We start from the raw sequence: 19,882 nt of genomic DNA on the forward strand, positions 1-19,882 counted from the left end.
GTCTAGGAACTTGCTGATGTGCAATCAAAAATTTAAAACCAACCTGTGATCAAATGAGGAGCTTCTATACGTTGAAATTAAGGCAGATTAGGCAAGCCTCATGGTCAATTGGAATCCCCAAAACACTAAGCCAGTGATGGTTAACCTTTTTGTGCCGAGTGTCCAAAGTGTAAGTGGGCAAATGCACGCGCGCATACCCCAATCCCCAAATTGCAATGCGAACACCCACCCACGTGTGCGCCCCAGCTCCCATTTTGGCTTCCAGGTTGATGCAGGAGGCTTTAAAGGTAATGACCAACACCTTGAATTGTGTCCAGAGACCAATAGGTAGCCAGTGCAGGGGGGGTCGTGACCTCGGCAGTTTCTCCTCCACACGCCAAGGCTTTCTCTTCTATTCGTGCCTCCCATGCCTTCCCGATCTCCGCAGTTTCTGCTCAGTGTGCCCAAGCTTTCTCCTCCATTCCTGTCACGGAGAGGCGCCTGTGGAGGGTGGAACCTGCAGAGATCCTGGGCAGCAGGAAGGTAGGAGAAAGCTAGAGCGCACTGGGGGAAGAAAGGTAGGGTGTGCTGGGGGAAACTGCGGAGATCGGTGAAGGGCTTGCCCCTGCTCATGTGCGGCAGAGACCTGAATACCAGCTGGCTGGCAGGAGGCATGCGCGTGCATGTACGGTGGAGCCTGGCTGAGGCAACAGCTGGCATGCCCGCAGAGAGGGCTCTGGGTGCCACCTGTGGCAGACATGTCATAGGTTCGCCACCCCGGCACTAGGCTAAGCTATTCCAATGATGATTTCGGTTCATGACCACCAATATTCTTGTGCTTCAGACAAACCAAAACCGCCCCAAGGAAAAGTGGAATTCTTGGAGACATCGGGGAAGTGTATCAAAATGAAATGGAAGGCCCCAAAAGACAATGGAGGCAAGCAGGTGACCCACTTTATTATCGAACGGAGAATAGTTGGGAAGAAATCCTGGATCAAAGTTGGGGAAATTGAAAGCAAGCATACCACGTTTGCCACGGATAAGGTGGAAGAAGGGAAAGCCTACCAGTTCCGAATCCTGGCTGTGAATTCTGAAGGGGCAAGTGAACCACTAGAAACAGAGGAAGTTTTCGCCGGGAATCCCATTGGTAAGCATCTCAATACATTTGATAGAATTCCTGAACCAAAGCAGCCACGGGAACTGAAGAATGGTATTTGAGCTTCCTCAAAATTTTACTTTAATTAGGGTCATTTATTTGGGATTAAAGCCAGGTGAGAACACCCAAAAAGGAATTCAGTGATAACAGTTGTCTTTAATAGTCGAAATTTGATCACCACATTTCTTGAAAAAGAATATTTAACTCTCGTATGCTGAAAAGCTTGTCCTTACATCAATGGGAACACAGCATGATGTGGTCATATTTCACTGTATTGTGATATTTACCAAAGCACCCATAATGAATTACTAACCCCTTTTCTTAACCCATTTTCAGTTCAGACTGAAGAATTCTAGGTGTATCTTCTTTTGTTAGCCAAAGACCCCAAGATAATGCTTGCTGTTGCCAATGCTTGCTACTTTGCTGACAGCAAAGTAGATGATGCAGAATATAGGCCTTTTTATCAGGTCTTTCTTTTGTTTGTTGATATATGATGAGCTCCCCTCCACAAGACACCCATCTGTCTGGGATGCTGTAATTTGGAGCAGAAGATTGGGGTCAGTGGCTCTAATGGTCCTTTCTGGATCTGGAATCCTATGATTCTATGCTGCTATAATTCCTCTAGGACAGTCCTCTGTTCTGACCCCCCTCGTCCCACACCAACACACTCCGAGTCAAAGATACTTTACAGAATTTATTAACAGACAGACAGGTCCTTGGCAGCAAACCGGCACAGATAAGCCTTGGCAGCAATCCAACACAGATAAGCCGTGGCAGCAATCCAGCCTGCCAGGCTCACAATACTGTTCTCCAACATTCGTTAATGCGTTGACTTCTGCAAAAGGGGCATGTGCACAAGCAGTCCTTTTATAGTCTGGAGAGGAGCCTAATTACCAGCAGCTGAGTGCAATTACCTCCTGTAACTCCGCAACTGTTCCTTATGCCTATTAACTCTCCAGTGCTAACAACTCACTGCTGACATCAGGATCACACTCCCTTGTTTCCTCCCCACTGGTCCAAGGCTCAGGCGCCTCCTGGTGGCCAACCAGCCTCTCTGCACCATGCTCATAGTCGGAATCCTGTCCAGGGTCCTCCACATCCTCCAGAGTCGACTCATAGGGCCCCTCGCTGTCAGAGTCTGGTGGCAGCTCCAACGGCTCCTGCTGGGCCACAACCGTCCTCTAGGCTAAACTTTTTGTCGTTGCATGCCGAAAGCGTGTGCCCACACCCATAATGCAATGTGTGAGTGACACCGCTCCTGCCCCCTGCCCCCCTGTGCATTTTGCACCCGATTCCCCCGTGCTCCCCCCATGTATGCGCATGTGACCCCCATGCCCTTTTGAGCCTAGCAGGCTTCCCTGCAGCCTCCTGGGACCAAAAACGGGCCGGAGGGCACTGCACACACACACATCATGCCCCATTTAGGGCCTAGCAGGCCTCCCTGCAGCCTCAAGGGATCAAAACTGGGGTGCGTGTGTGTGTGTGTGTGTGCTGCTGCACCCCCCCATGCTTCCCTCCACCCTCTGCACATGCGAACCCCCTGCCCCCCCTCATGTATAGCAGAGATCTGAAAATCAGCTGGCTGGCAGGAGGAGCATGTGCATGCACTGTGGAACTGAGCTGGGATGACAGCTCACATGCCTGCAGAGAGGGCTTTGCGTGCCACCTGTGGCACCCGTGCCATAGGTTTGCCATCATGGCTCTAGGAAATTAGGGGTATTTCAGGAGGCATTTTTGCATGTTTAAATACAAAATGTAAATATAATGGTGATACAAACAATTAATCAGTACTACTGTTATTATATTATTAGACAAGGTAAAAGCAATAGGAAGGCAAGGCAGAATGGAGAATTATAAAGGCTAAACATGAATGCCGATACAGAAGGCTGTATAATTACTTTATATTGTTATGTGTTCTGACCCCCCTTCGTCCTACACCAAAGCATGCCGAGACAAAGATACTTCAAGGATTTATTAATACACAGACAAGACCTTGGCAGCAATCCAGCACAGATCAGTCCTTGGCAGCAATCCAGCACATATATAGTCCTTGGCAGCAATCCAGCACAGACTAACCTTGGCAGCAATCCAGCCTGCCAAGCTAGCCACGAGAGTTCTCCAGCTCTAGTAAATATGTTGACTCCTGCAATGAGCATGTGCACAAACATTCCTTTTATAGTCTTGAGAGGAGCCTAATTACCACCAGCTGAGTGCAATTATCTCCTGTAACTGCATAACTGTTCCTTACGCCTATTAGCTCTCCGTTGCTGGGCATCCAGGACCAATTCCCTTGTCTCCTCCCCACTGCTCCAATGCATGACGTCAGGATCATACTCCCTTGTCTCCTCCCCACTGCTCCAAGGCTCAGGTGCCTCCTGGTGGCCAACCAGCCTCTCTGCGCCCTGCTCAGAATCAGAACCCTGTCCAGGGTCCTCCACATCCTCCAGAGCTGCTTCATAGGGCCCCTGGCTGTCAGAATCTAGTGGCAGCTCCAACAGCTCCTGCTGGGCCACAACAGTTATGTATGTCTTGTTTTTTTTGTTTTTTTCTTGTTATGTTTTTCTTTCTGTTTTTAAAGATTAAAATGCTTAATAAAAACTATTTTAAAAAGGGGGGCTATCTCAGGAGGCATTTTTGCACATTTCTATTTATACATTTGAATGTTGCTTCTATATCAGGTCTGTGTGTAAAAAGATACAGAAAAGCAATTAGGAATTAAAGAATCTCCTTCTACTTGTGTTCTGCATCATCACACTTAAACTTTTTCCCCCAGATCCTCCAGGGCAAGCATCTCAACCTCAAGTTACTGATGTTTCCAAAGAGGCTATTACCATTACTTGGAATCCTCCACCTAATGATGGTGGGTCTCCAGTTACAGGTTACATTGTGGAAAGAAGGAAGAAAGGTAGCAACCTTTGGGTGCCTATATCCAAGGAACCAATTCAAGGTTAGCAATTTCCATTGTGTAACATGCGACCCAGTTTGGTTTAGAGGTTAAGGCATCAGGGTAGAAACAGGGGGACTGTGAGTTCTAGTACCATTGGCACAAAGCCAGCTGGGTGACCTTTGGCCAGTCCCCTTTTTCTCAACTTTAGGAAGGAAGCAATAGCAAATCACCTCTGAAATCTTGCTCAGAAAACTACAGGGACTAGTCCAGGCACTTGCCAGGAGTAAAAAACTGACTTGAGCACACATACATACACACAAACACACACACACACACACACACACACACCAAAGGTGGGTTCCGGCTGCTGTGACTGCCAGTTTGCTCAGGGACGTGCTGCCCATGCTTGATGCACACTACACAGGCATACGCAGTACTTAAAAAATTGCTTCTGTGCATGCGTAGGAGCAAAAAAACAAGATAGCAGTGCCTATGGCGCTGCCAAGAGAACTGGTTCGGGGGCGTGGCAGGCCGAGTTACTAGCTACTCAGCTGAACCGGTCCGAACCGATAGGAACCCACCTCTAACACACACACACACACACAAAAACACATGAGAAATCCTATTGTTTTATTGAGTTAGTTTTCTAAACCTCTTCCATATTTGCTTCCAATTTACAGTTAATAGCATGAAAGTTCATCAAGATTTGAAATATGTGTTTATGAGGGATCCTTGATGCTCTCTGAGCTTCCTTGCTTTTTTTCCAGACATTTCATTGCCCAAAGTAGGTGATGTCGCCTAGTTTGGGTAATGAAACGTTTGCAAGAAAACAAGTAAGCTCAGAGAGCCCCAAGGACCCCTCATTTCAACCCTGAGCTACAAATATTCTCTTTTATGTGTTTATGTGCCCAGCAGGTGGCAGCAAAATGTCACAATGTGATACAATTTAGAGATTCTAGGTAGAAGATGATAGCTATATGATAGATAGATAGATAGATAGATAGATAGATAGATAGATAGATAGATAGATAGATAGATAGATAGATAGATAGATGATAGATAGATAGATAGATAGATAGAGAGATAGATAGATGATAGATAGATAGATAGATAGATAGATAGATAGATAGATAGATAGACAGACAGACAGATAGATAGATAGATAGATGATAATAGGTAGGTAGGTAGGTGAGTGGGTGGGTGGGTAGGTAGGTAGGTAGGTAGGTAGATGATAGATAGATAGATAGATAGATAGATAGATAGATAGATAGATAGATAGATAGATAGACAGACAGACCCAAAATCCATGTCAACTCCCAGCAGTCACACAGACTGTCTCCCATATAGCCCTTCAGATCTTCCAAAATGCATGTATTGCCATTCTAATTGACTTCATTCACCTCACTGCTGATGGTCTCCTTATTACCTTCTGCCTTTCCCAGAATTATGGAATTCTTAAAATCCAAAATATAATTTGATCTACACACACACCTACCTACCTACCTACCTACCTACCTACCTACCTACCTACCTACCTACCTACCTATCTATCTATCTATCTATCTATCTATCTATCTATCTATCATCTATCTAATCTGGATTTGGATCTGTAAATAAATCAAATCATCTTTTGGACTTGAAGAACATGAGTGTGTGTATTGTGTGTGTGTGTGTGTGTGTGTGTGTGTGTTTTTGTGCGCTAAGTGAAGGGAAGATTATTTCTGAAAGGGATGAGGGAAAAGCAGAAGAATATACTAATGTATACTGTCTATCTTTCTGTCTGTCTGTCTGTCTGTCTATTTATCTAATCTGCCTATCCATCTATATCTCTACCTATCATCATCATCATCATTTATCATCCATCTATATTTGAATATATATATACTACTTTGTTATGACCAGGTTTTTAAGTGGGATGTTTATTTGAATATTTTTAAAATTCAGAATCCTTTCTGTCATTTATTTTGAAAGCTAAATTATTTCAAAAATGTTGTTTTTCTTGACAGATACTAAGTGTACGGTGGATGGTTTACTGGAAGGTGCAGAGTATGAGTTCCATGTCATAGCCGTGAACCGAGCAGGGCCTGGGCTTCCCAGTGGTGCTTCCAACTCAGTTGTAGCAAAAGATCCCATCAGTATGGTTCTACTTTTAATTTATTTCTAGTGTCCAATATGTATATGTATGGTGTGTTTGTGTGTGTGGGCATGGAGAGTGCAGTTCAATTTATGAGGTTCATTATACAAGCAGAACATAATGGGATAATCAGGGAACTTGATTGTGGCAGCTTATTGTTACTTGCTGCTGATTGCTTCATTTCCATTTTGTAATGTCACAGTCATTTAAATTTCAACATTTGACAAGGTGATTCTCTTTCAAATAATACCGAGGTGGCCTAAAGGTGGTGTTGGCCCAATTACACAGCAACACCTATCAATCAATCTTTATTACAGTTACTGCAACATCTATTTATTGTAAGTCTATGATCTTATAATAACAATAAACTAACAATACAAGCCATGTGAGGGAAAAATGATTCCAGGCTCCTGAAATAAATATTTCCTAAAGCATTTACCTGACCTCTGATGTATCTTCCAAGCTCAGACCAATGGTGCTAAGATCAATCTGTCTCCTAATGATAGCTATTGACTTGGTTTAAGGCACAGAAGAAGATAGGCTTGTCCAGCGATTGTTAAAATAGCTGTCATCCATCACTGCATGCTGGGGCTGAGTATTATTGTAATTCAGCAACTCCTGGTGGGCTATCAAAAATGAAGATTAGAACATGACACAGGAGGCATGGGGTATTTGGTTATAAGCTAAACTGAGAAGTGAATACTAACATTCTGATGGTGATTTCCAAGGACACTATGTTTCATGCTAGTTTTCCAAAATCCCCTGCTAAGGAAAGCCTGCAAATACTAGCATCTAAGGGTGACTTTTCAATTTTGGAAGTTTCCAGAAGCCGAAAGAACCCTGTCACCTGCTAAAATGTGCCAACTTTCCCATGGAGTCTGACTGCTTTAAAGAATGTCTATTAGTATAGCAAAATTGGCATCTATTCTACATTTCCACCTAAAAATGAGGAAGTAGGCCATCACTGATTTATAAGCCATTCTTCAGTTCTTTTCCACTATCTTTTTTAAAGTAAATTTTCCAAGTAGTTTTTAGATTCACAGAGCTTTATTTGTGTGGGGTAATAACCGAATTCCTGCCTGATGATATATTCTTTTAACATATCAAGTCCAAAATATGTAAGGTGACCAGATTTTCAGATTGGTAAAGAGGGACACCTTTGACCGGGGGGGGGGGGGAGCTGGCCGCGGCAGTTACTGCCAGCCCGCGGCCTCGCTAGGGAAGTCTGGTCACCTTACTCATGCAGCGTGCTAAATGGATTCCAGCCAATCAGTGAACTGGCTGGGATGGAAAACTTTAAGCACACCGCGTTTTCCATCCCAGCCAGCTCACTGATTGGCTGGAGTCCAGGCCAATCAGTGAGCGGCAGGCTGGGCTGGCTTAGATTTTTAATGTAGATAGAATAGATGGGGGAACGGAACGAGTGAGCTAGCGGCAGCTGATGATGGGCGGGGGAGCCAGCGAGCGCCAAAATAAAACGGGTTTTTTTGAGAACTGGGCGGGACGCGGGAAAAATGATGGAAAGTCGTGCCTGTCCCACCAGATGTGAGGCGTTTGGTCACCCTAAGAATATGCCTATATAAACTGGCCCAAAGGCTAGCATGGCCCAGTAAGTTTTAACTGTACATTTACCAATTCTTCACATGCGAAATGCCTTGGACCAGATGACACTCATGAATTTGAGAGGCAGAAATCCTGCCAACTCCACTGGATTGGAAAACTTGAATGGTCCATCCCTTCAAATGACATGCTCTTTTCCCCCCCAATAACTTACAACTGTGTATTAATTACTGATGTTTGCTATTGACGCAGAGCCTCCTGGGCTGGTGAAAGGGTTGCACGTGGCTGATTCTTCCCAATCCAGCATTTCGTTGGCATGGCAAGAACCTGATGAGGGTGATCCACCTTCAGGGTACATACTGGAGATGAGAGCTGAGGACACCAAGGAATGGTCCAAGTGTACCAAGATCCCAATTTCTGGCAAATGCTACACAGTGGGAGGTCTGCAGGAGAGACAGAAGTATTTCTTCCGCATCCGAGCTGTCAATGAAGCCGGGGTGGGAGAACCAATTGAACTGAAAGAAGGTGTTCTGGCTATGCCGCCTCCAGGTAAAACTTATCCAATCCAGCCTTCATACAAGCATGTCTTGACTACTGGTATGTTAACCCTTTTTCAGAAAGTGAGAGATACTGAATTTGATCTAGAAGATGATACAGCATATGAATGGATTTTACAAATCCAGAAAGCATTCTGTCAACAAATCTAAGAAATTGGACAACCATTTATCTGAAATGGTACAGGGCCATGATGGTGAACCTATGGCACGAATGCCAAAGGTGGCATGCAGAGCCTTCTCTGTGGGCACCTGCACTGCCACCAGCTACTCTTGTGGTTTCCAACAAGTGCATGTGCGCCAGCCAGCTGGTCTTCATGCACACTGGAGTGCCGGAAACCCGAAGACCAGCATGCGCATGCTAGTTACCTGAACTTTGGATTTACGGCACTCCAACCCGTGGGTTCATCCACATGTGCATTTTGGTTTGAGCACTTGGTGCCGAAAAGGTTTGCCATCACTGGTATAGGGTCTCCTGCTTGAGCAGGAAATTGGACTAGAAGCCCTCCAAGGTTCCTTCCAACTCTGTTATTCTCTTATTGTATTCATTTTTTTCCTTCTTATGTTAGGTTCAACCAAATAAACCCTAAAGTGCCATTCATATGTATCAAGGGAAATATTCTTTAGCAATAAGAAGCATTGTTCATTATTCCTTCTCTCCCCCAAAGTTATTCCTTTTTCTCAAATGGAAAATCAGCTAGGTATATTTTTTTCTTCTCCTGAAAGAAAGGTTATTTCTATCCTGTCAAACAAGCAAATTCTAATTAAGTTCAGGTTAGGCTTGGAACATTTAAAAATGCACGTACAAAAAACTCATGGAAAATATTTGTGTGCCTGCAATTTTATTTAGTTTGCCTCTTAGCTACCTATGCTGCATTGCAGATCAGTTGTGATAACCCTTGAATATATAGTCTAAATATTCTTCCTGAATTAATTCCCACAATTTTGCCATTGGAATGGAAGGGTGGTAGTAACAGCACAAATAGACCCTACTGTTTATTCAGGCATCTTTTTAATAAATATCTCGCTTGGAGGCTATTGATTATGCATACAAAAAGTTCTAAATTTTACCCACAAGACCAAACTATTAGTCAAGTACAGTAGGATCTCTGGTCACGAACACGATCATGACCAAATTGAGTTGCAATCAAAAAATTCACATTTTTTTTCACTGGCAATTTCCCCCTTCCACGCCATTTATTTTTTGTAAGCACCAAATTTCCAAAATTAGGTTTGGGTCACGACCAAATCGGATTGCGACAAAAGTTACGGAACGAATTATGGTCGTGACCAGAGGTTCTACTCTACTGGCAAGACTGCCCTAAATGAGTGAATAATGTCATTCAGGATTTCCAATGTTTCAAACTTCTCATTCTCTCTCTCCCTCCCTCCCTGCGTGCCTGCCTGCCTCTCTCTCTCTCCCCCCTGCACCTTTTCTCTCTCCCCCCCACCCCCGGTATGTTGTGTAGCTGCTCCAAAGTTTGACCTGACTGTCAGACTAAAGAATCATATGGTGGTTCGTGCTGGGACTGCCCTCTGTATCCATGCTTGCTTTACTGTAAGTTGTCTGTTTTTTTTTCAACTGCAATATTACATTTTAAAATGTTGCATATCCATATCTTTGGAAATTAGTCAAATCGAGACTAGTGAGATTTTCAGCATAAAGGTCTGGAATGTTGGTATAGCAAATAATTTATATGGAAAAGGGCCAGGATTCAATACTCTAGTTAGGAGTAATCCTTGTTTATTGATTGCCTCCTCTGCAATTCTAGTAGTGATGAAAATTAGATTTGTGACCAATCCTTGCATTTATAACCTTTGCAGGCCTGTAAAACAAGGGCAAGCTGAAATAAGATTGTAAGCAGTTTCACTTAGTGACCACTTTATTTAATGACCAAATTGCTGGTCCCAATTGTAGTTGCTAAATGAGGACTACCTGTAATAGGAAATGATGGGAGGAGATATCTGAAGATATTTGGCCTGAGATACTCAAATGCCGTTGTCAGATATAGATAACTGTTCTGATCTCCTCCTCTGTCCAGTAACGAATGCCGAGACAAGCTAAACTGGAATTTCACAGCACTTTATTAGCAAGAAACCAAAACCTCGGTGGCTAAAACCAAGCATAACAAACAGATAAGAACCTTGGCAACAACTCAGACTTCGACAGATAACAGCTTCTCCAGCGTTAAGAATGACGTTGAATCCTGCAAAACCAGGCTCCTCCCAGTCTCTCTTTAAATACAATCTTGAGAGGAGCCTAATTACAATCAGCTGGGTCCAATTATCTTTTGTAATTGTGTGGCTGCTCTCAATGTCGATCTATCCGGCGTTGCCAGGCATCCAGGACCACCTCCCTTGTTTCCTCATCACTGCTCCAAGGCATGACATCAGGAGCACACTCCCTTCGGCTCTCACTGCTGCTCCACGCCTCAGGCGCCTCCTGGTGGCTAACCAGCCTCTTTGCACCCTGCTCAGAGTCGGAACCCTGTCCAGGGTTCTCCACCTCTTCTAGAGCCGATTCATAAGGCCCCTCGCTGGCGGAGTCTGTTTGCAGCTCCAACGGCTCCTGCTGGGCCACAACAGATAACTTACATAGATATTGATATATTCTATAGATACATCTATTTTCTATATAGATATCTATATAACTATATCTATATGTACATCTACATCTGTACATCTATATCTATCCTATATCTGGCTGTACAATGGCTCAATGGTTAAAGATGCTGAGCTTGTCAACTGGAAAGCTGACAGCCTGGGTTTGAGACTTGAGCATCGCATGACAGAGAGGGCTCCTGTCCTCGCCCGAGCTCCTGCCCATCTAGCAGTTCGAAAGCATGCAAATGCAAGTAGATAAATAGGTACCACTTTGGTGGAAAGGTAACAGTGTTCCATATTTTCATGCTGGCCACATGATGATCTCTGGGACAATATAGGCTCCATCAGCTGAGAATCAGAGATGAGCACCAGCTTCTTAAGTTGGTCTCAACTGGATATATCTTAAGATACATCCATGTATACTATAGAGATATAAAAACCAGTTTGATCTAATAATTAAGGCACCAGGCTAGAAAGTGGGAGCTGCTCAAAGGCGATCAAGCTGGCCACTTCCATGCTGGCTATTCAGAAAGGTTAAAAACTGGATATCTTTAGAAATATTTTCGTAAGTTTCCGTAAGATGGCACCTTGTTCTCATTGTTCTCCCCCCCTTTATATTGTTTATGTTTTTGTTTTGTAGTTTTGTATGGTTATTGTTACTGTTACTGGGATGGATTTTAATTTGTCAATGAATGTTTTCATTCTTGTTTTAAACAGTATGTCGCTATAGTTGCTACTTAAAAGTAAAAATCTCAAATATCTGAGATGTAAAGCATAATATCTGAGGGTCGGCAGTTCAGCGGTTCGAATCTCTAGTGCCATGTAATGGAGTGAGCTCCCGTTACTTGTCCCAGCTTCTGCCAATCTAGCAGTTCGAAAGCACGTAAAAATGCAAATAGAAAAATAGGAACCACCTTTGGTGGGAAGGTAACAGCGTTCCGTGCGCCTTCGGCTTTTAGTTATGCTGGCCACATGACCATGGAGACTCTTCGGACAGCGCTGGCTCTTTGGTTTAGAAACTGAGATGAGCACTGTCTCCTAGAGTCAGGAACAATTAGCACATATGTGCAAGGGGAACCTCTAACTTTATACATATTCAAGCTGCTACTTTTCCTACTCCTAATCTATAAGAGAGACTAATGCCAGTTGGGATATTGGACTAATTAAGGTTTTATGAACCCTGTAATTGCTGCTCAAATCTACACCAGGAGACTTCATTGTTGGGGCAGGCCAAGCTTTCCACAATAGGGATTCCTTCCGATTCTCCCATTTTAGCCTGAATTGTTTTTATGATTCTGGAGTCCTTGTTACTCTGCTGCTTGTTTCACAGAGTAGTTGACTGGATGTAGAGATATAACAATTGCTCCAGGTGGTCCTTTAATCACAATAGCCTCAAAGAACCTACTTGGTGGTTAGGGGTGATAAGGCTCAGCTGACAGAGTGACTTGAAAACAGGACTGAAGCATTGGTGGGTTTTAAATTCTTGGTAAACTTATTTCCAAGCAAGCAATACTAATCTCTGGGGAAAATAATTTGTTTTTCTCATGACAATATGTTGGATGAATGGGGGCAGGGGGAGGATTAGGAAAAAGAGATGCAATAAGTCAGATGAGAAGGAAGAGGAGGAGGAGGAGGAGGAGGAGGAGGAAGTAGTTATAGTCCATTAATTTGATGACTTTTCTGCCATCTGCCCTGATTGTTCAGCTTCTTCATACTAAGATTTCCTCTCCTGATGGAATACTTCCATATATAAAAATTTCAGTATCCTATAGGATGCATTTTTTTTAAAAAAAAACAACAACCCACAATGTGGAACTAGCAAGATCCAGAGAATTTCCTGTTCATCTAATTCTCCTATTTTTCCTCCCTCTCCCTCCTTATAAGGGAGCAGAACTCTAAATAGTGAAAATATTTGATTAAAAGATTGGGGGGGGGGGGAAGAACCTAGCATGAGAAGGCCCCTCTCCTGTTTCCTTTCAACCTACTTTTGTCTCCAACAGGGTTCCCCTCCTCCCAATGTTGTGTGGCAAAAAGAGGGGGTTCCCACAAGGGGGAGAGAAAGCATTACAAAAGGCAAGCATCACTCCCAGTTCCTCATCCATAGCACCAAGCGCTATGATTCTGGGCTCTATCGGATCGTGCTGAGTAATGACTATGGAGAGATCCACTACGACATCAATGTTCGAGTGACAGGTAAAGGATCAGAAGGAGGGATAAGTGGGGAGATGTATCCTGCCCCATCTATTGATTTAGCCAAAGAGGGCAGTGAGGATGCACTGTCAATGCTGAGGAGGTAGGGAAATAAAATTTCTGACTCAGGCATTCTCTCTCCACCCCACCCCCGACTCCTCCACCTGAAAATAAATTGTATATTATGTACACTGAGAGTTTATGCACCAAAGACAAATTCCTTGTATGTCCAATCACACTTGGCAATAAATAAATAACTATTCTATTCTATTCTATTCTATTCTATTCTAATTCTAATTCTATTCCATTCCATTCCATTCTCATTCTCATTCTATTCTCATTCTATTCTGTTCTGTTCTAATACTCATTCTATTCTAATTCTATTCTGTTCTCATTCTATTCTGTTCTATTCTATTCTAATTCTATTCTAATTCTATTCTAATTCTATTCTAATTCTATTCTATTCTAATTCTATTCTATTCTATTCTAATTCTATTCTATTTCTAATTCTATTTTATTCTAATTCTATTCTATTCTCATTCTATTCTGTTCTCATTCTATTCTGTTCTGTTCTATTCTAATTCTATTCTATTCTATTCTAATTCTAATTCTATTATATTCTCATTCTATTCCATTCCATTCTTATTCTATTCTATTCTATTCTCATTTTCGTTCTCGTTTTGTTCTATTCTAATTCTATTCTAATTCTATTCCATTCTCATTCTATTCTCATTCTATTAATTCTATTCTAATTCTATTCTATTCAATTCTCATTCTATTCTCATTCTATTCTATTCTTATTCTTATTCTATCCAAGGCCAAAAAATAATATTGCAGATCAATGTGCACTAAATATTAAGGTCCAGGCTGCCTCTGAGAACATCTCAGCCCAGGAATTTATTAGATCCAAGATCAAAAGTCATCTAAGGAAAAACACTCACTCTTGATTTATTTACAATACAATAGCAGAGTTGGAAGGGACCTTGGAGGTCTTCTAGTCCAACCCCCTGCCTAGGCAGGAAACCCTATACCGTTTCAGACAAATGGCTATCCAACATCTTCTTAAAGACTTCCAATGTTGGGGCATTCACAACTTCTGGAGGCAAGCTGTTCCACTGATTAATTGTTCTCACTGTCAGGAAATTTCTCCTCAGTTCTAAGTTGCTTCTCTCCTTGATTAGTTTCCACCCATTACTGGAAATTTCTCTTTCAAGAACCACAATTTAGGATGTGGGCAGGGAATGTTTCATTTTTGGATGAGACTGTAGAAGCTTAAAAAAATCTACACATATTTGAAGAGAAGAAACCTGGAATTAAGGAGAAACTGCCTAACAGTGAGAACAATTAACCATTGGAGCAACTTGCCACAGAGTTTGTGGGTGCCTCATCACTGGAGGTTTTTAAGAAGAGACTGGGCAGCCACTTGTCTCAAATTGCATAGGGGCTCCTCTTTGTGCAGGGGGTTGGACTAGAAGACCTCCAAGGTCCCTTCCAGATCTGATTCATTGAAAGAATGGCTAGATACTAATGATTAAGCAATAATCCAAGACATATGGATTATTTTGGTTATTAATTTGTTTTAATCAGTCTTTTTCAGCTGTAGAGAGCTCTTTATATTCTTACGATTTTTATGATTCTGAGTAGCTAATGTTAAGGTCTACATTTCTGCTCATGAACCATGGACCAATAGTATAAAATACCCATAACGTCAGCCAATTGGGGAAGGGCAGTATACATTACAATGCTTGTTTTGGACAATTTGCCACTCTTTATGGCTTAATATCTCAAAGCCAGATCATCAAAGGTATATTTTAAAAAACAAGGATTTAATGTTGTAAGCTGCCCAGAGTCACCTCACAATGAGACTGGCGGCAAACACATTCAATAAATAAATAAGAAAAAATTGTCGTAAAAAATTGCCAGGGATTAGCTGATGGATGACTAGAAAGAGAAAGGAAGCTCTGGTTCACCTTTTGTATTTCCATCTTAGACTTCCCAAGGCCACCTACTAATCTGAACCTCTATGAAGAAGTGCCAAACACTGTAACACTGAAGTGGGACCATTCTCCAGATGTGAAGGAGGATGACAATGCCCATTATGTCATTCTAAAACGTGACACCAGCACTGCCACTTGGTTCACTGCAGCAGAAAAAGTGTACAGTAACAAGTACACTGTCACTGGTCTGCTTCCTGGCAGGAAATATTTCTTCCGGGTGATTGCCCGCAATGATATTGGTGACAGTGATCCTTTGGATTCAAAAGATTCCTGGCATATCAATAAAGACATAGGTAAGTATGGATGCCTCTATAGTGATACGTAGAGCAAAATATTCTTTTGTGATGTGTTTCAGTGGATCTAACTGCACTTTGCCTTGGATTTCCTGCAAGTGGAAATGGAAGGACCTGTTGGATAGCTGACAATAGCAATATTACTGGTGCATGCTGCTGGTTTAAAATAATAGTTTTGTTTAGTTTGTTACAGATGAAGGTGTCATGACTGAATAATCATTTTCCCAAATGTACTCTCAAGCTGGAGATAGATAGACAAATAGAAAGAAAGAAAGATAGATAGGTAGAGGTAGATGTAGAGATACACAAACACACACACACACACACACACACACACACACAGATATATTAGCCTAGTGGCTAATACAGCTGCCTAATATGTAATACAGCCCAGGTTCGAATCCCAGTAAGGGTATGGCTAGCTGATGAGAGCTAAATAGCTTGTAATAGATCTATACTAGTTTCCCTTTATTTATTTATCAGCACAAATGCAACACACACACACACACACACACATATAGTACTTGTGTTTTTGTTTTTTTTGTTGTTTCTGTCTGGATGGTCTCTTGTGACCAGCCGAAGGACAGAGAATGGAAGTAGTGATCTTCCTCCCACATATATATATATATAGGTTCGATTCCCAGCAAGGGTATGGCTAGCTGATGAGAGCTAAATAGCTTGAAATAGATCTATACTAGTCTCCCTTTAATCAGCATAAAGATAACATACATACATATATACATACATACATACATACATACATACATACATACATATATATATATATATATATATATATATATATATATACGCACACACACACATACAGAGAGAGAGGAAGGGAGGGAGGGAGGGAAAATACTTAGGGGTGTGTTTTTCAAACAAGGACATTCCAGCCAAATTTTCATGTGGGATATACATGTGTTATACATTTCTTACAAAGGGGTTGATGTTTGTGTATGAATAACCAATTTTTCACTTTGTAGTCTGCAGTCTCGCAGGTTTTTCACTCTTCAATTAAATCTGAAAGGAAAGCCATATCCAAATAGAAGGAGATTTTTAGATTATAAAGTATGATAGGAATTGCAATGTGGTATTTTTTTAAGAGACAACAAAGTTATCAAGGAAAAAAATAGCAACAAATAAATTCTACCATTCTGCAGCAGTAAGATAAGCTTCAAACACCACCCACCCAAAAGAAATTAGAACCAATGTGGGATGGTGTTTAAGATGCTGGACTTGGAGAGGCCACATTTGAGGCCATCCTTAGTGTTGTTAGTCAGAGGATGAGTTTTGACTAGTCACTCTCTTTCAGCCCAAACTACCAAACAGGAACAGTGGGAACAACTGTCTGAGAAGGTGAGAAGGATGGCTATACAAGAGAGCCAGTTTGATGTAGTGGTGGTACTTCACTTTTCACTCTTATGGGTAGTATGTGTCTTCCTCAATCTTGGTCCTTTGAGGATTTTGCCTAGGATCTTATCTATTCTTTACACCAGGGGTCTCCAATCCCCGGTCTGTGGACCAGCACCGGGGCTATAGCATGCCAGAAACTGGGGTACGCAAACAAGCGAAGCCCCATTCACGGGAAGCAGTCTGCACATGAAGCCATGCCCCCTCTGGTCCACAGAAAAACCTCTCTCCGTGGAACCGGCTCTGGTACCCAAAAGGTTGAGGGGGGGGTGCTACTCTACACTCCACTCTGCTGGACAGAGAATTCTGATGTTGTTCCTGAAATCTCTTGGAGCCACTCTCCCAGCTTATGAGTCATAGCTCTACCCTCACCAGAACCACTTTGGCCTTTATTTTCTACATCCTCTTTCATTCCTCCTTCAGGCCCTGGTATTTCTCCAATGATAATAATCTGTTTAATTATTATTTTTAATCTGTTCATGTCATCTTGTACTCCTGGAAGAAAGGTGGGAAATGAATGTAACAAAGTAATTTTAAAGCAACCTAAAAATAAAGATGAAGATAAAAAAGGAAGGAGCTTGTTGTATAAGAGGGGGAAAAAAACCTTTCAGGAAACTTGAGGATTGATTTTGCATGGTGTTTCTGTCAATACATAACATAGATGTACACAAACAGGGATACGGCTGATGAAATGGACTCTCTTTTGCAGCCCATAACCAATCTCATTGTTTTGTTGACAGAACTTTTCCATGCCAAGATGAAGGAGTACCATGAGCGGGACTGGAGCCATGCTCCACATTTTATAACTCCCTTGAAGAACCACCTAGTGTGCCGGGGTCATGACTGTACCATGAGTTGTGCTTTTTTAGGAAACCCCCGCCCAATGATTACATTGTACAAGGGCGAAGTCAACATCACAGCCCATTCCAAATTCTGGTACAATTCAACCAGTGGGGTCTGTACACTGATGATTCCCACATGCACTGCCAAGGATAGCGGCGAGTACTCCATACTAATTGAGAATGAGCTTGGGAAAGAAAAATGCAGTGGTACCTTGACAGTATATGGTAAGTTATCTCTCCTCCTTTGGCATAGATTGAAAATAATGGTACTATCCCATTCAATTTAATATGTTCAGCCTCAGAAGAGAGCCAGTTTGCTCCAGTACAGTAGTTAAGGCATCAGGATCGAAACTGGGAGACTGTGTGTTCTAATCAGCTGAGTGACCTTAGGCCAGTCACACACTCTGAGCCCTAGGAATGAGGCAACAGCAGGGATGAAATACTACCAGTTAGGTTCACCTGAGCCGGTAGTAAAAAATGCTTTAAAAAAGTTTTTTTTAAAGGGTTCCGATGATTGTGATTGTCGGAACATTTTCTAGCCCTTTTTAACTGCTAAACTGTTAAAAAATGCTTTAAAAGGTTTTTAAAAAGTTCCAATGACCAGCTGTGCAACAGTTAGCTGTGCAACAATTAGCTGGGACACGGATTGTCGGAGCTTTTTTAAAAAACCTTTTTTTTAGCATTTTTTAACTACCGATTCAAGAGAACTGGTAGTTAAAAAATGCTGAAAAACATTTTTTAAAAAGTTGGTCATCCCCACCCAGTCACATGACCCCCACCAAGCCACGCCCACAGAACCAGTAGGGAAAAATTTTGAATTTCACCACTGGGCAACAGCAATCTATTTTTCCAAAACCCAGTCAAGAAAACTGCAGGGACCAATCAGTGGTGGGTTCTGGATCCCGTTGCAACCGGTATGCTGCAACGGGGCGTCCACCATGTGCATGCGTACTTATCACTCGCGACACTCCAGCTGCTCAGCGGAGCGTTGTGCAGGCGCTGTATGCTCCATGCGCGAAAGCCCTGATCGGCCTAAATACAGGTAAGGAGGGCAGGTGGGAGGGTGTGCCCTCCGAAGCACCATACCAGAATGGTACCAGGTGCTCCCAGCAGGCACTGGTATGCCCATACTGGGGTGTACGGATTGTATCCCACCACTGGAACCAGTACAGTCAATTGCCTGGAATCAAGTCTAACTTGATGCCACAAAAAAAAAGGTAATTAAAGTCAGATAAGATTTCTGCTGAGAATTACTTCTGTTGAAGCTGATACTTTTTGTACCAGTTCAGGTAAAGAACCTGAATATTTTTCCCCTCCTGACAGGGAGACGGCCACAGCTAGGGGAAATTTCAAAATTTTGATGAGGCTGCAGATCGTTTAATTCAAAAACCTGACATTTTTATATCATGAATTTAAGGAATGCCATCAAAGGAGCTTTTCTGGGAATGCTATAAAGCCCTTGATGAAGGCCTTGAGTCACCTAATGTCAAGGGAGATATGTCAAAGTTGACATCTTGGGGGTTAGTGTACTCAGTTACAGAAGAAGAAGGAGGAGGTTTGAATGGAGCTACTAACACATTGGGATCCAGAAGAGAAGCCTATTTCATTCAGTTTCATTGTTGCATGTAGTCACTGCTTCAGCCAGTGCCTATCTAGGCCAGGGATCTCCAACCTTGGCAACTTTAAGACTTGTGGACTTCAACTCCCAGAATTCCTCAGCCAGCTTTGGAAAAGCTGAGTACAAAGCTGCAAAGCTGGCTGAGGAATTCTGGGAGTTGAAGTCCACAAGTCTTAAAGTTGCCAAGGTTGGAGACCCTTGATCTAGACCACCAACCCAATGAGGAAATATTCAGGTTCAGTTCTTCAGGATCCACAAAAGGTCTTTTTAATTTTTGTTTTTAGAAAGTTATTGAACACATATATTTGCCTAAAATTCTTGCAAGCCAGGAAGTACCATAGTTATTACATGCAATTACTTTTTTAAAAAACTTCCTCCACCCCCATCCCATTATCAAGTGCTGACCTTAAGAATAAGAGATCAATGCCTTCAGAATTTGATTACGAACAGAATTTTTCTGCAGCTCAGTCATGAAAATCTATTTATTTATTGAATTTGTACAGGTCCCCTTATCACAAAAAGCAATTTTGGGTGCCAACATTCAATAATGCAGCATCCCTTAATATTTTTTATCCCTTCTCTTTTAGAAAAAGATGATAGAAGCATTTTGGACACAGTTATTGGCAGCCTGCAGAAATCAAAGCATCTCATGTGA

At 42.2% G+C, this 19,882-nt stretch overlaps 1 protein-coding gene across 1 annotated transcript in view; it reads left to right on the plus strand.

The window, feature by feature from the left end:
- The window catches only part of IGSF22 (immunoglobulin superfamily member 22), a 46,192-nt gene extending 26,310 nt beyond the window's left edge, over positions 1 to 19,882 (plus strand). The window contains exons 14-22 of the mRNA XM_032232931.1: positions 824 to 1,126; positions 3,909 to 4,082; positions 6,029 to 6,157; positions 7,969 to 8,265; positions 9,740 to 9,828; positions 12,875 to 13,067; positions 15,055 to 15,354; positions 17,508 to 17,834; positions 19,815 to 19,882. Coding sequence (XP_032088822.1) covers positions 824 to 1,126; positions 3,909 to 4,082; positions 6,029 to 6,157; positions 7,969 to 8,265; positions 9,740 to 9,828; positions 12,875 to 13,067; positions 15,055 to 15,354; positions 17,508 to 17,834; positions 19,815 to 19,882 — 1,880 coding nt within the window. The remainder of the gene's footprint in view (positions 1 to 823; positions 1,127 to 3,908; positions 4,083 to 6,028; positions 6,158 to 7,968; positions 8,266 to 9,739; positions 9,829 to 12,874; positions 13,068 to 15,054; positions 15,355 to 17,507; positions 17,835 to 19,814) is intronic.

The sequence above is a fragment of the Thamnophis elegans genome, chromosome 1 (assembly GCF_009769535.1).
Source record: "Thamnophis elegans isolate rThaEle1 chromosome 1, rThaEle1.pri, whole genome shotgun sequence".
NCBI classification, from domain to species: domain Eukaryota; kingdom Metazoa; phylum Chordata; class Lepidosauria; order Squamata; family Colubridae; genus Thamnophis; species Thamnophis elegans.